Genomic DNA, 14,866 nt, shown 5'->3' with positions numbered 1-14,866 from the left:
GTGAGGCTGTCTTGCCCATTATAAATAATAGTGTTCCTCAAAAGCCCTTGCTTTTCTAGAAAATTGGGTTTATCAGTTACATTATTGCATTCTTTGAGTAGTTTATGAAATTAAAGAGGATGTATAATAGTTATAAAAAAACTCTATTCTCTCTAATTGTGGTATACCCCTTCTGATGTTATTCTGGCCTCCATATCTCTATTGCCCCTCCAGTCATTACACATAACTCCCATGTTCCTTTCTGCTTTACCATAGATTTGCCTGGACTCCATGGTTTCACTGGTTTCCTGATCCTGATTGGGCAGTTTAGGAATTGTTTGGAAGTAAGCTTCATTGCTTTCCCAGGCTAACAGGCTCATTCTGAGTCCTCTGTTAACTCCAGAGACTGACGCAAATGGTGGTTGCCAATGATATGGATACCTAGTCGTTTAAAATATGCACATCAAACCCAGTGTTTTCCTAACACGAATCCTTCTGCATAATATTTTTAGGAGTTAGCCAGGGGAGTACTGGTCATTAATGGAGACCATGTGGATGGTAAGAACAAGCATATAATTCCCAATTCTGAACTTCAAAATTCAGATGGGGTGAAAAATGTCTCAGGATAAAACACAAATTGCACTTTAATGTTTTCTGTGTCTTCGTTTTGCACCTCTAAAATCGCTAGCACTCCAGGCGAGCCTATTGGAATATTCTGTCTGTCCTGCAGCATCTGGGCTAACCAGCAGTACCATAATTTGCAGGTTCTATCCCAAGGCACTGGAACCAGTAAATAGATGCCAAAGATTTATTATGTCAGAAAACAAAGCATGTAGTACAGAAACATCTGGGGTCTATGGCCAGAAGGAGGACGGAAAGTGTAAGTCTTCAACTATCTCCAGAAGTGGAGGAAGACGGCAGTGGTGAAGACTGGACAGTATGGTGTCCTGGAGAAATGCCTACGAGGTGCCATTTTTCTGTCTTCTGTGGGTATGCAAACATTTGAACCTGCTGTTAGTGCTTAAACAGCAGGCTGTGTTTGGAAGAAATGACTGGATTGATTTGTGAGTCACCGTGCAGGCAAACCACAGTTTTCAATAGTATCCTTTGTTGAATAGGGAGTCAGCGGGGCTTTATGTACTGTGTGGATGTGATTCAAGTATGTGATCTGGCAAGTAATTAAAAAACCTTTATCTTGCCTTTTTGGAGGCCAACATGTAGCAGGCTGCATTGCACAATAGAAGGTAAATCATGTGGCAATGAATGAAAATGTTTGGAAAACTTAGAAGGAGATATTTTTCAAGGAGTGAAGCTTCGATATGGTGGTTTGGCAACTTGGTTTATTTACAGTAGGAAAGTGATAAGCTGGTTACAAAGAACTGCAAGATTACTGTCTCTTGGAACAGGGTTTGGAGCTGCACTAAGGTTAGAGTGTTCACCAGAGACAGACAAGAGGGGCAGTGGCTCTATTATTTAGCACTAAGGCACAAGTGTTTTTGAGTCATTCTTTCAGAGTGTAGAGCTGTTTAGTGTCTCCTTGTGGTGTCCCAACTGTAGAAAATAATCACGTTACTTACCTGTACATTGTGGTTCTCCAGTATTGATATCTTTCATAAATTCACACGCTTGAATCTTCCCAGTTGTCATGGTCGGAGTCCCACGGTACCAGTAATAAAAGCAGTGCTAATACATGAACATTAAGATTCCCATTAAAAACAATAGACTTTGTTAGTCAATTCACATTGTTTTATTGTATCCAAACTTCAACCAATCAGAGCAGAAACACCGAAGCACTCTTCCCCCGCAGAGCCACCACACCTCAGATCTCGAGCACGAGTGCAAATAAGGAAAATAAGAGGTGTGAAGAGTGGTGAGCCTTAACAGGGAGGAGGGAAGGTCGCATGTGAATCTATGAAATATATAAATACTGAAGAACCACAGTTTACAGCAGTGGTCTTCAAACTTTTTATTGCTGTGCCTTCCGCATTCCCCTCCCCACCCAGTGGAAAAAAATGATCTGGCACCCCTACAAATTTTTCAGAATTATTTAATTGGCAGTGTTTAAATATGTGTAGACTTATTTAAACATTGCAGTTAAGTTATGTTACTGTTTTAAAAAGGCAGTCAAATACATGATGCCAAACATCCTATTGTGGTCAGGCAGGCCTTACTAGCGTGTAAAAGAATTCACAGTGTGATTATTAGAGGTGGGGGAGGTTTTTTTTAATAGTATTTGGTGTATTTTCCCTTTTGACACATATTCCCAGCTTGGATATAAATGACAAAACATGTTAGAGATGGCCCCTTACTGAGCGGTTTACTGCTGCTCATTTTTTTCCAGCTTAAAACAAAGCCCTGTTATCAGTATAATGCTTCTTTTGCCAAGAGCCTGGCACAACCCCATACTCCCATGAACACTTGAGGCCCCCCTAGTTTGAAGCCCCTTGATGTACAAGTAAGTAACTTGTTTTTTCTCCAAGCAAAAATTGCTGTGGGCAAGGCACACCATCCCACCTTGACAGAAAAATAACAAACTTCAAATATCAACTTTGCCAGTTTGTCTACACCATAAACTTCTGGCATAACATAACGTACAGATAGGTGTGCAGAACATAGAGTACTATAAGCATACAGAGTATGAATGATAATAAAATTGTTTACCTTAATGAAACAGTTGACTCAACATTGCCTGTCCAACAGTGGCATCCGCTTTTTACAAAGAATCAAGGCAATAATGCTTCTTGAAAGTGTGGGCATTAGCCCACATCACAGCCCTGCAAATATCTGGTAACAAAACATCTGCAAACAGGGCTGAAGAGGCAGAAACCGTCCTTGTAGAATGTCCTTTCACCTTTGTAGACAATAGTCTTCCTGCCTTTTCATGGCAAAAGGTGATGGCTGCCGACCTCTTCTCAGTGGAGCAATTGAAATCAGTAGTTGATCCAATTTTCTAAAAGTCTTGGTTCCATCCAAATAGAATTTGAGTCAGTGTCTGATATCTTGAGAGTGTAATTCCCTCTCTACTGTGAATGAAAGCTTTCTGAAGAATGTTGTTAACACAATAGGTTCATTCAGCTGACCTGAGATAAGACTGTGTTGAGTTGCCATGCCACTAGAGGAGTCTTTAAAGGAGAGTATACTCTAAAAAGGCCTCTCATGAACTCTTTAATCAGCCTGTTAGACCATTACGAGAGTTCCTCCAGTCTCCTCCGAAATCTGGAAACAGCTGCCAAATGGGCCTTAAAGGACAAAGTTGCGAGCCCTGAGTTTGCTAGAATGAGGTGGCATGGTTCCTGTTTAATTTTCCGAATAACCTTTGGATTCAGTGGAAAGGTTAGGAAAGGGTAAGCAAACATTCCTGTACAACACATTTTCCAGAGACCCTTTCTGTGGAAACCTGCTGGGTATATTCTGCATTTTTTGTTCTGAAAGGTGGTGAAGAGATCCAGATTTTGGGTACACCATCGAGGGAACACCTGTAGAAATTGACGTTCATTCAGTTCCCATTCATGGCACTGTTTTCCTATTCTGCTCAAGGAATCTGCCCATTTGTTATCTTTTCCCTGATAATATTCTACTCTCAGAGATGTTATGTGCAATCAACAGTTTCCATATCAGTTGAGCTTGAACAGACAAGCCCTGTGATCTTGTTCCTCCTTGTTTGGTGAGATAAAACATTGTTGCGGTATTGTCTGTTCTTCCCAATACTGCAGAACTGCAGAGTCTGGGAAGAAAAGCCAAGAAAACTGCTTTCAAATCCAGAAGGTCTATGTGCTCCAATGCCTCCTGCGCAGACCATTTCCCTTGAATTTCTAAGTCCTGTAAATGAGCTCCCCAGCCTTCCATGGAAGCATCCGCAGTCATTACTATAAGGGGATGCGGAGAATTGAACAAGAGGCCCTGAGAGATTTTTGCTGTGCCCTTCCACCAAGCCATGGCCTACCTCATAGTTGGGGTAATTGGTACTGAGTCCTTGGATGTTCCCTGGCACTGAATCCATTGAGTATTTATTCTTCCTGCAAAGGCTGCATGCAAAGCCGCCAATTTGGTGTCAACGGGATGCAAGAAGACACCATTCCCAACATTGATTTGTACTTCCGGACAGAGTAAACCTTTTTCTTGAAGGGGAAGCCATTATTTTCTTGAGGCGATGAATCTTTTTTGCAGTTGGAAAAGCCCTGTAAACACATTTGCATCCAGAATTGCCCACAGAAAAAATGTCGATCTGGATGGGGTCAGTGACTATTTTTCTCTTTCAGTTTGAGGCCTAAGGTCTTGAAGAGCCGTAGACAGGCCCCAGTAGAGTTTGCTGCAGAGGCAAAAGTGTGACCCTTTATCAGTCAGTCATCCATGTAGGGAACACCTGGTGTCCTTCTCAAGAAAGCTGTCACTGGTGCCTTGCACTTCATAAAGAGCCTGGGGCTGAGCGCAGCCCAAAAGAAAGAACTTTGAATTGGTAACGGAACCCTGCCACCTCAAACCTTAAAATATTTTGATGCCTTGCATGAATGGGGATATGGAAGTACGCATCCAGGAGATCTAAGGATGTCATATAATCCCCTGTATTCTTGAGATGTATGATCTCTTGCCAAGACAGACTTCTGAAAGGTTTTTCTTTATATATTTAAGAGCCTTGAGTCCATCACCTGTCTCCATTTTCTTGATTTCTTTTTGATGAGGAAGAAGTTAGAGTAACAAACTGTGTTGCATTGAAGAAATGGAACCTCCTTTATCACATCTTTGGAAAGACGCAAATTAATCTTCTGCTTCAGCAAAGACAGATGATGATGGGATGTTCTGCAGAGTGGCAAATTGGGAAGGTTTTTTAACAAATTCTACAGTTTGACCATGTTGTGTTATGTCTTATGTCCTTTTGTCAAAGATAGATACTTTTCCATTGACTATAAAATTTGAAAAGGTGATTTCTGAATTGGTGTTGAGGTGGGACTTAGGTGACTGGTGCCCTGCGGAGTATCGTTGGTGCCTAGGAACTTCCTGGGATTTACCTCCAGTCATAGGACGTCTTCATGTGGTTTGTCAAGCATATGACAAAGCCGCTGTCGATCTAAATTGCTGCTGGGAAGAATATTGCAATCTCTACCCCTGCTGAAGATAAGGTTGGTATCTGTTGTGCTGGTAAGGCACTCTGGACAGACACTACCCTCTACCCTTTCCTCCTAAAAAAGGCTAGAAGTGCCACTGTTGCTTCCTTCTTTTTATCCTCAGGGGGATATTCCAGAAAAGCTGACTTGTCCGACCACATCTCACGATCATATCTTCCCAATATGGCCAGTGCATTGGACGCCCTGATGGATGTTGCCATCAGCAGAGAAGCGATTACCGATGTTATTTAATCTTCTACCCTCCTCAGCAGGAGAAGCAGAGCAGGAAGAAGAAGGATTTTTACAGCGCCATTGGGCTGTTTGCATAATGACTGAGTCAAGGCATGGATGACCAGTGAGACACGTTGGTGAGTTGTCTGGTGCCTTATACTTTTTGTCCAACTTAGCGACTACAGCCGTCACCGAAGCTGGGGTCTTCATAACTTTCAACCGTATATACTTCACTATGGGAATGGATTGGACCGCTGAATTCTTGAAGTCATAAAGGAAGCATTCCATTTGCTTAACAGGTAGAGGCAAGTTAAAGCTTGTGAACGCTCTTTCAAGGAGCTTGTGAAAAGCTTCAATAGCCACAGGTGGTAAATCAGCTGACACTGCTGAAGGCAAAGCAGATAATGAAGTGACATAGTTACCCAATTCTTGAATATCACCTGTTGATCCGAAAGGAATCTCACCCTCCTCTGGCTGTTGATCCACATCACTATCAGTAAAGACATCCTGCTGTTGTGTGCTCACAAGAGTTTTCATAAGGGATGCCACCTCTGGAGCCTCTGAACGTCCCAGAGTATGATGCGCCTGCGCATGTGCCTCTGGAAATCTTTTATAGTAATAGTCCAGCATATGGCGCAAGTCAGTGACTAGGGAAATAGGGAGTGTAACAATGTCCTCTTGTATACTATGCTGCTCCGCGTCTGGGTCATTGTATGGATAATGTTCCTGGAAGGTATCATAACTTTGAATGGACTGATGACGCTTGTCCTGAAAGAGAAGTTGCCTTCAAAGTATCTAGAAGTGTCCTGCCCAGAATTTTCATCATCTGGCATTTAACATTTAGCTGTGTTGGGCTGGAGGCTGGCCCAAATGGTCCCTTGTCACTCGACTCCTGCATTTCGAGAAGGTGTACTGGAGGTAGAGAGCAAATTATGGTAGGATCCTGACGTATGGGTTTTGGGATTCCCTTTGCAGATATTAAAACAGTCTCCTTCACGGTCGACGGGGCTGTCGACGATGATGGCATTGATGGAAGCTTCAACAGGAGTGTTGTTGAAGTCTTAGATGAGAATGAAGGTGTTGAAGGTGGCACCGTCGTTATTCCTGGTGTCGACGACAGAGAGCTGGTAATCGTTGTTCTAGTCATCTGGGTCATTGACGTCATTGTCGTCACCAGCATGGCACAGGATACAAGCATCGATGCTCTCCCCGTTTTCACCTCTGATGTCGCCGGAGTGACTCTCGACAACGGATCTGTCAATGGACGAATTTTCTTCATTGAAGGTCCCTTAAAATGTGTCACAGGAACCAATGGAGAGGAAGAAGGAGCCTTTTTGTGAGAGGATGTAGGCTCAGCAGGGCCCTTACTGACAAATCTCTCAGTAATGAAATCCCTGCTTTGAGATTTCTCCCCCTTTGAGTCTTTTTCAGATGAGGATGAATTCTCATTTTTGCGCTTCTTCCCTGATGAAGAATGGCTTTTTACTTCGGACTCTGAGTAAGACTGTGCCTTTTTCTTCTGAAGCCAAAGAAGAAGCCTGGTCTCATGGTCTTTCAGGGTTTTGGCTGAGATGGTTCGGCAATGTTTGCTGTCTTTTGGCTTGTGATGAAGGTACAAGCAATAAAGGCATTCCTTGTGGGGGTCTTCTGAGAATATTCTTGGTTTCTCACAAGATTTACAATGCCTGAACAGCTTCTTTTTTTAGATCCCTCAGTTATGTTGGTAAAAGGGAAGAAATCTTAAAAGAATACTGTACATCAGATATTGCTTGAAGGTCAAAAGATCAGTATTGAGAGGTAAAGGTCAAAGGTAAACAGTACAAAACACACTGTGACTGAGCAGATCTCAGGGAGACTCCCTAACATACAACGTGAGATAAGAAATCTGAGGTGTGGTGGCTCTGCAGGAGAAGAGTGCTTCAGGGGTTCTGCTCTGGTTGAAGTTTGGATGAATTAAAACAATGTGAATTGGCTAACAATGTGTATTTGTCTCAGTGGGAATCTTAATTCTAATATATTAGCACTGCTTTTATTACTGTTACAGAGGGACTCCCACCATGATGGTGGGGAAGATGCGAGCATGTGAATCTATAAAAGATACAATACTGGAGAAATTCTCCTGACTGTAATTTTTAAGACGATTGGTGCAGCGAGGTGTGATGACCTCAGTTCAGCAAGTATGACTAAGAGACAAATGCTAGGTCATCAAGTGAAGTTTGGATTACAGTGTACGATATCACAGCAGATACAGTACAATGGGCCTAAGGCATGTTGTTAAGTGGTGCTGGGTGTTGGCTCACACAGGATAACTGTAGGAAATGACATCACACATGGCACTCACACAATAAAACTGACCCAAATATTAAATAGTTCAGTGCGGTAGATGATACCTGAAAAATAAATGAAGCAAACTGTGGAGTACAACAAACAATAATAATGCAATACAACCAGTGAAGAGAGTTCAGCTAAGCTAAATATTTATCAGGTTAGTCCTGAAAAACAAAAACATAGACACAGAACAAGATATATATATATATATATATACTCCTGGCTCGATGTCCCAGGTGCACTGGATCATGGCCCTGGTTTAGCTGCTGGATTGGGTGGTTGTCTCAGTGGGTATGCGTGTTGTAGATGATAAAGCACTGAACTTTGGTGCCTTTGACAGTCATAGTGAATGTTGTTTCTAGGACTAGTGGTTCCCTTGCTACTGTTAGTTAGCTTTACTAATACTAAATGCAATAAGATAATCTTACTGTATCTTGACATGCCAGCTGAATGTGGATGGGGCATCACTGGTGATTACCTGTCTTTACTGATGACGGAATGCAGGGCTATTGGTGACATTTACTTTGCAGTTTCTATGGTGAGAACATGGACTTTCATTTATGAAAACACAAATGGGCATGCAGCTGAGTTGAAGCCGAGCAGATATTGTTACCAACCCTCTGCCTTGGGCAGGTGTCAGTTATTGGCGACTTTGGAAAAATCAAGAAATAACCAGTAAACAATAAAGCCCACTGATTGTATTTTCATGATGTTGCTCCAACTCTCCCTTTCCTCGCTCATTCTATTGTAACCAGGGCACAAACTTAATCCCATTGTGGACCCCTATCATGGAGGTTTCACACTGCTGCTAAGGGATACCCATAACCTGGGATGGAGAAAAGAAGGAAAGCGCTCTTTAAAATGATATTCTCAGCATCAGGATGAAGGTTGACAGAGTTCTGGGAGAGCCAAAAAGACAAGAGGAGGCGGAGTGCTGGAATGGGGGACAGCAGCCGGCACCATGTCTCTTGAAGAAAGAGCTTCCTTTTGTCTCCACCTTATTGGCTGATGCACCCAAATGGCAGGTTAGTTCAGGGAAGGAGAACCGTCAGACAGCAGCCTCTGCCTCCACTCACCACTGTCAAAATGTACAGGACTGACAAGGAAGAAAGTCATCTAGTGAAGGGAACTGGGATTCCTTGACAGAGCTGTAGACAATAGACATTCTGATTAAATCTCAGATGGTACCTTTCTTCTGTCTGGTAATGTAAAGGACCCATCAGACGACCCGTTCCAATTCGCACAGCAGTTTTATTCTCATGGAATAAATCCTAGTGGTGTTTGCTGGGTTTTGCTTTGCTTTGTCGCCCATCACTGGCTAGCCCTGCCATTCTGGCCAGTTGGGGTAGAGGAAGGTGTGGTGGAGCCCTGTGTTCCCTTTCATTAAACTTTCTCCCTACTGAGTCGCCAGTCGGAAGTCTGGCTTTCCTTCTTGCCTGATTGGATGACGGGGTGCCTCCAATGCCCTCCATATCTGGAGCACCTGTTCTCACTGTGCCTTACCTAGGGCCTGGAGGTGTGCACCTGCACTCCATGCCAGGGCCTTTGGCTGGTGAGTGGTTCATCTATTATTCCCAGGGACATTTGTGATATGCAACCTTGCTACAAGGCCAGATGGAGTTTATTTGCCCAGCAGCGATTGCTCATTAGTGGTTGTATCCCGTAGGGGAGGGTGCACAGAAAGTCACTAGATCAAACCTGAACTCAGCCTGCTCTCTTGTTCCAGAATTGAGAGGGGGTTTAATTGATGCTGATGCCTTCAGCCATGGAGACTTTAGCACCTTTGGAGTCCTGCTTCTCAACCAGATTTGGGAGACTGAGCTTGCAAGCCACGCAGAGTTTGCACTGCAAGCAGACGGTAAGCATGGCTGGCTCTGTTGAGGTGTGCTACATGGTTGGGCACAGCTGTTTGGAATCGAGTGTAAGGTGGCAAGAAAATACAACTTCGTACACCAGGGTGCATAGTGAGAGTCTAAGAGCAGTAGGGGCTTTTCCAACTAGATTAACCTCCGCACCCTTGGAAATTTTAATGAGGCCCTGTCACAAAAGACATTTTTGAAACACTGAGAAAGTCTTTCGAATTGCATTGAGTCCTTCGGCATAATAAGACATTTAGGGGCAGATTTAAGAGCTTCTTGTGCCATATATCGCCACAGTAGCATAGTTTTTTAATGCTAATGTGACGATATTGTGGCAAAAACGCAGCACCATATTTACCAAGTGGCACAAAGCATGCATTGCGCCATTTTGTAACCCCTTGTGCCACATTATGCCTGTGCTACCGAAAAAATGGTTCAAAGAAATGTAAAAGATTTCTTTGCGCCATTTTTTTCAGTATTTCTAATGCCTACTCAGAGCAGGCGTTAAAATAGGGCATACCATTGGTTACAATGGGCCCCTCTGTTCTGTTCAGGGTTAGCCCCAAAATTTTGGCACTAACCCTGAACAGTACATCAATATCGTCAAACATTCTGACGCTATTGCCACCTACCCTGCGCCATGGTGTGCCATATTTTAAATCCGGCACACTCATGGTGGTGGTAGGGGTCGCTAAGGGGCGCAAGGAAAGTGGCGCTGCACTGGATGCAGTGCCACTTTTCTTAAATCTGCCCCTTAGTGTTGTCACTTTAGATTTTTAATGCCCATGTGTGAGGCTCTTTCTTGGGATGTGGGGATAGTCAGAGGTTATTGTGCAGTACCCTGAGTCAGTAGTTTTCTTTTCCACTGCTGTCATATAGCCACCATAACGGTACACCAGAAAATGGGGCACAAAGGTACTCCTTTTAGGCATTTGACTCTCTTAGGATAGGATGCCAAGGCTGCTCCAGGTGGATGGGGTTAGAAACTAAGATTTAATGTGACACAGTTCATAACTCTTAAGAACATCAATCTCAAGTTAGCACATACAAAAATAAAAGCACTTTATTGAAGAGTTATGTAAAATAGAACATTTACAATTAAGATATATGCAAATACCAGACCTCGCACTTTCCAATGTGACCCCAAATGTCTTTATAGCTTCTTGGAGGTAGGCTCTAACATTTCATTGATATTGGGCATGCATGTTATACTACATGACTTGCTTCCGGTCGGCTGCAGGTCTTTGTAAGCATTCGGGTCTCTGCAGTTTTGTAGTGGGCATGATTGAGACGATAAAACTAATAACATTAGAATGCTACCTTTTCTTTGATGTATAGACTTGGAGCCATAGTTACAACCCTGGTTACGTCGCTCTTGCACCACGCAACACAGAGCAATGCAAATCCTACGGCAGATAAATCTGAAATAACGCTGCAAAAATCGCTGTGCTGCATTACTCTGCGCAGGGAAGACGTTCAATGGGCAAGTTTCACCCACATGGGGGAACCTACTCCTTCGACAAAGACAGCTGGCTAGAGACCTGCACCTCCCACCAGTCTATGGGGGTCATTCTGACCCCGGCGGTCCTTGACCGCCGGGGCCAGGGTCGGCGGGAGCACCGCCAACAGGCTGGCGGTGCCCCGCAGGGCATTCTGACCGCGGCGGTTTGGCCGCGGTCAGAACAGGAAAACCGGCGGTCTCCCGCCGGTTTTCCGCTGCCCTGCTGAATCCTCCATGGCGGCGCAGCTTGCTGCGCCGCCATGGGGATTCAGACACCCCATACCGCCATCCTGTTCCTGGCGGTTCGCCCGCCAGGAACAGGATGGCCGTATGGGGTGTCGTGGGGCCCCTGGGGGCCCCTGCAGTGCCATGCCAATGGCATGGGCAATGCAGGGGCCCCCGTAAGAGAGCCCCACAAAGTATTTCAGTGTCTGCTCAGCACCCGTTGCACCTTCCCACTCCGCCGGCTCCATTCGGAGTCGGCTTCCTCGTGGGAAGGGGGTTTCCCGCTGGGCTGGCGGGCGGCCTCCTGGCGGTCGCCCGCCAGCCCAGCGGGAAACACAGAATAACCGCAGCGGTCTCCTGACCGCGGTGCGGTATTCTGGAGGGGTGAACTCTGGCGGGCGGCCTCCGCCGCCCGCCAGAGTTAGAATGACCCCCTATGTTCTCATACTCTGTAGTTACAGGGTAGGGGAACACAGAAAGTGTTTGTGGACACCAGGATGCTGAGAAGAACATCACCAGGTTGACACAGAGAAGCATCCTTTCGTGCATTAGACACAGGTCAACCACACATACCCAAACAGAAAGCATGCATCCTTCACACTTATCTGACATGTTGAAGGCCAACGACCCCAGTTATGGAGAATCAATAGACCTTTTACTGTTTGGAGACTGTCTATAGGCAGTGTTCAACAGGGGTACATTTAAAAAAGCATGTGCATCTCACTAATCCCAATGTACCACCTTTGTCAGTCACCGGTTAGCCTGGGTGGAGATGGCTGTAGCCACTCTCACTTAAGAAGGGGGCACACTGCTTGTGTCCCTGACATCAAAGCATCGTTCTGGTGCCGACAAAGAACGTAGAACTCACTGGAATAAAAACAGGGCTGTCCAGAATATGTCATAGCAGGGCAGGGCAGCACAGCTTTACAAACCCATGCATAGTACTTTTGTTCCAACCCAAGGCAGTAGTCCAAAGTTGCGCTGTGTGTCTATATTGTGAATTTAAGTATTTGTATGCAATTGATGAGTATCGTAAACAAGCATGTTATGTGGAAGCTACATCAGATGGAACAAAAGAACCTGGAGCGTGGTAACAGAAAGCTAATTTTTGGAGGAAGCTTAGTGAACTATTACAAGACAACTACATCAGACAATTTACATTAAAACGCAAATAGCATTTAGGACGCAGTAAGCACACGCAACGCCTATTATAGGGGGAATGGGTGTAATCGAGAAGAGGTGACTTTTCAAGTTCAAAAGGGCTATTCTGAAAGTATTGTAGGCGAGTGAAAAAGGGCCAAATGGTGATGAGACATTGGTGAGTTTGGAGATGGTGTGTGTGGAAATGTTGCCTTGAGCGAACAGCAAAGAACAATTTTTGGAGCTTCCTCCATCCCTTCTATTTGACAATAGATTAGTTCTCTGAGCATCACTATGGCATGGTTCTTCCCTGCCCATGGGTGCTCACATGTACTTGAGATCAGCAACAGTTAATCAAATATTTATTGGGAACCGAAGTATACATCCAAGCAGGGTGTGGAGGTGGAGAAATGCCTGCCTCCAAGATGTGTTTTCTATATTCTCATGGGTAATAGCAACCATGGTTTACATCAATCACATTTCAATTCTTCTGATCCCAACCTGCATCGTATATTGATTTGTATAGTATTTCTGTTGGTTTAATCTATTTCTCTGCTTGAAGGCCGTGGAACTTGAAAACTCCTCCTGAAAACGGTGCTGTCTTGGGGGTGGCTACCTGTCTTCATATGAAAGAACTACAACATGTTCATACTAATACAAAATGGTTGAAGTGAATGTCACTTTATGCTTTTGCATCCTTTCTCTAGAATGGCCTGACGCCGCTGCATGTCGCCGTGCACCACAACAACCTGGACATTGTGAAGCTTCTTCTCTCCAAAGCAGGCTCCCCGCACAGCTCTGCTCGGGTAACTGTCAAGGGGACCCAGGGTGTCTGTTCAGGGAACAGGGGGGGTTGGACAGGTTATTGCACAAATCGATCTCTCTGTTAACCACCTAAAAAGAGGACGACGTGTACCGTCATTGCTGCGCTCATCTGCAGAAACCGCATGAAAGAAAGGCGGGTCAGGAGATAGGTCCCTGCATAATAGTGAGGCACCGGAGGAAAAGCTGGTAATGAAGCTGGTGGGCCGAGAGTGGAGGAACAACTGGCAGCTTCAGCCTGGTCACTGCCATAGTAAAATAAATTACAGGAATGTTGGGGGAACTCTGGCTAACCACCTGCCCCCTTTTTCACTATCATCTCTCACTGTTTCGTGTGCTCACTCACTCTGTCTTGCCTTGGATGTGATGTCCCTCACTCTCTCCACAGAACGGTTACACACCTCTGCACATCGCTGCCAAACAGAATCAGATGGAGGTGGCCAGCAGCCTACTTCAATATGGGGCATCGGCGAATGCAGAGTCGCTACAGGGAATTACGCCCCTACACCTCTCTGCGCAAGAAGGACACACAGACATGGTCTCATTGCTCATCTCTAAGCAGGCCAACGTCAACCTAGGCAACAAGGTAACTCGCCATCACCCCCTGCAGCCAGTGGAAGCAGCAACTGCTTTAGATCGGGCTCTTCTACATTCACATCAAAGCTGGGTTCCCTTTAGTTGTCATGACCGAATTTAACTGGGGTTTTTGGATAGTGCTGGGCTGTCACTGGCGTGTGCTGAGTAACTAAACTGCCCTATTGATAAAATTATGCTAGAGACATAATGAGGAGTTTTACATGTATGTAACATCAAATGAGTTGTGCAAATGGGATGTAAGTACATAGAGCATATATCATATAGATATGTGCTACAGGAAATTCATAAATTATGTGTTTGTTAACTGGAAAATTTCAAGTTGTATTTAAACAAATATATAAACATAATTCGTAATACACACAACAATAATAAATAATTCGTAAAATATAATACATAGATTGAAAACAAATAACACTCTTATTCAAGTATGTACTTTTTTGTGTTGAATTCATTGAGAAGTACTTGAAGACATCCATTCAGCGAAGATCAACATGAGATAAAAAGTGAATTAATAAATAAATCCCTCAGCGCACTGCATTAGCCCATTCTTTTCACATTAGCATAGACCCAATGTTCTGCTTTCCTTGGGTACTCCGACTCGAGCTCCTGTTACATCTGAAATAGAAGGTTGGCCAAATTGGAAAAGCATGGGTAGGAGAAGGCTAATCAAATATTTTCGTATCTGGCATTAGCTAAATTCTTTAGTTGCGCACAAACCAACGCACAATTTTGTGACAGACCACTCCACTGCCCGTAACTTAACTATAATTGATTATGTTGTGGCAGATTTGTACTCCATTTACCAATGTTGAGCCAAGACACTCAATTACTCATAACGTAACCATAAACAATTGCTTCATTGCATGTTTCAAATTCATTTAACTGTCCGGTGACATATGGTGCCCTTTCTTTCTCAATGACCTTGCCAATAAATATAATATTGTCAGCTTTGCTAGTGGACACCCACAATAAAATACCCTGCTTGGCTGCGCACACTTTATACAGTATTCGCAATGTTGATTGTAGTGCCATATTTGTAGCCGGACACAAAGCCCACTCTAGGTAGATCAACTGGACTGGAA

The 14,866-nt window shown here is 44.2% G+C and overlaps 1 protein-coding gene across 5 annotated transcripts in view; it reads left to right on the top strand.

The window, feature by feature from the left end:
• The window catches only part of ANK1 (ankyrin 1), an 869,955-nt gene that overhangs the window by 260,419 nt on the left and 594,670 nt on the right, over window positions 1–14,866 (top strand). For all 5 annotated transcript variants that reach the window (XM_069214086.1, XM_069214083.1, XM_069214082.1 and 2 more), the window contains 2 exons: window positions 13,073–13,171; window positions 13,576–13,773. In XM_069214086.1, coding sequence (XP_069070187.1) covers window positions 13,073–13,171; window positions 13,576–13,773 — 297 coding nt within the window. The remainder of the gene's footprint in view (window positions 1–13,072; window positions 13,172–13,575; window positions 13,774–14,866) is intronic.

Source organism: Pleurodeles waltl, chromosome 11 (genome assembly GCF_031143425.1).
Source record: "Pleurodeles waltl isolate 20211129_DDA chromosome 11, aPleWal1.hap1.20221129, whole genome shotgun sequence".
NCBI lineage: Eukaryota > Metazoa > Chordata > Amphibia > Caudata > Salamandridae > Pleurodeles > Pleurodeles waltl.
This window is presented reverse-complemented; position numbering and strand designations above follow the sequence as displayed.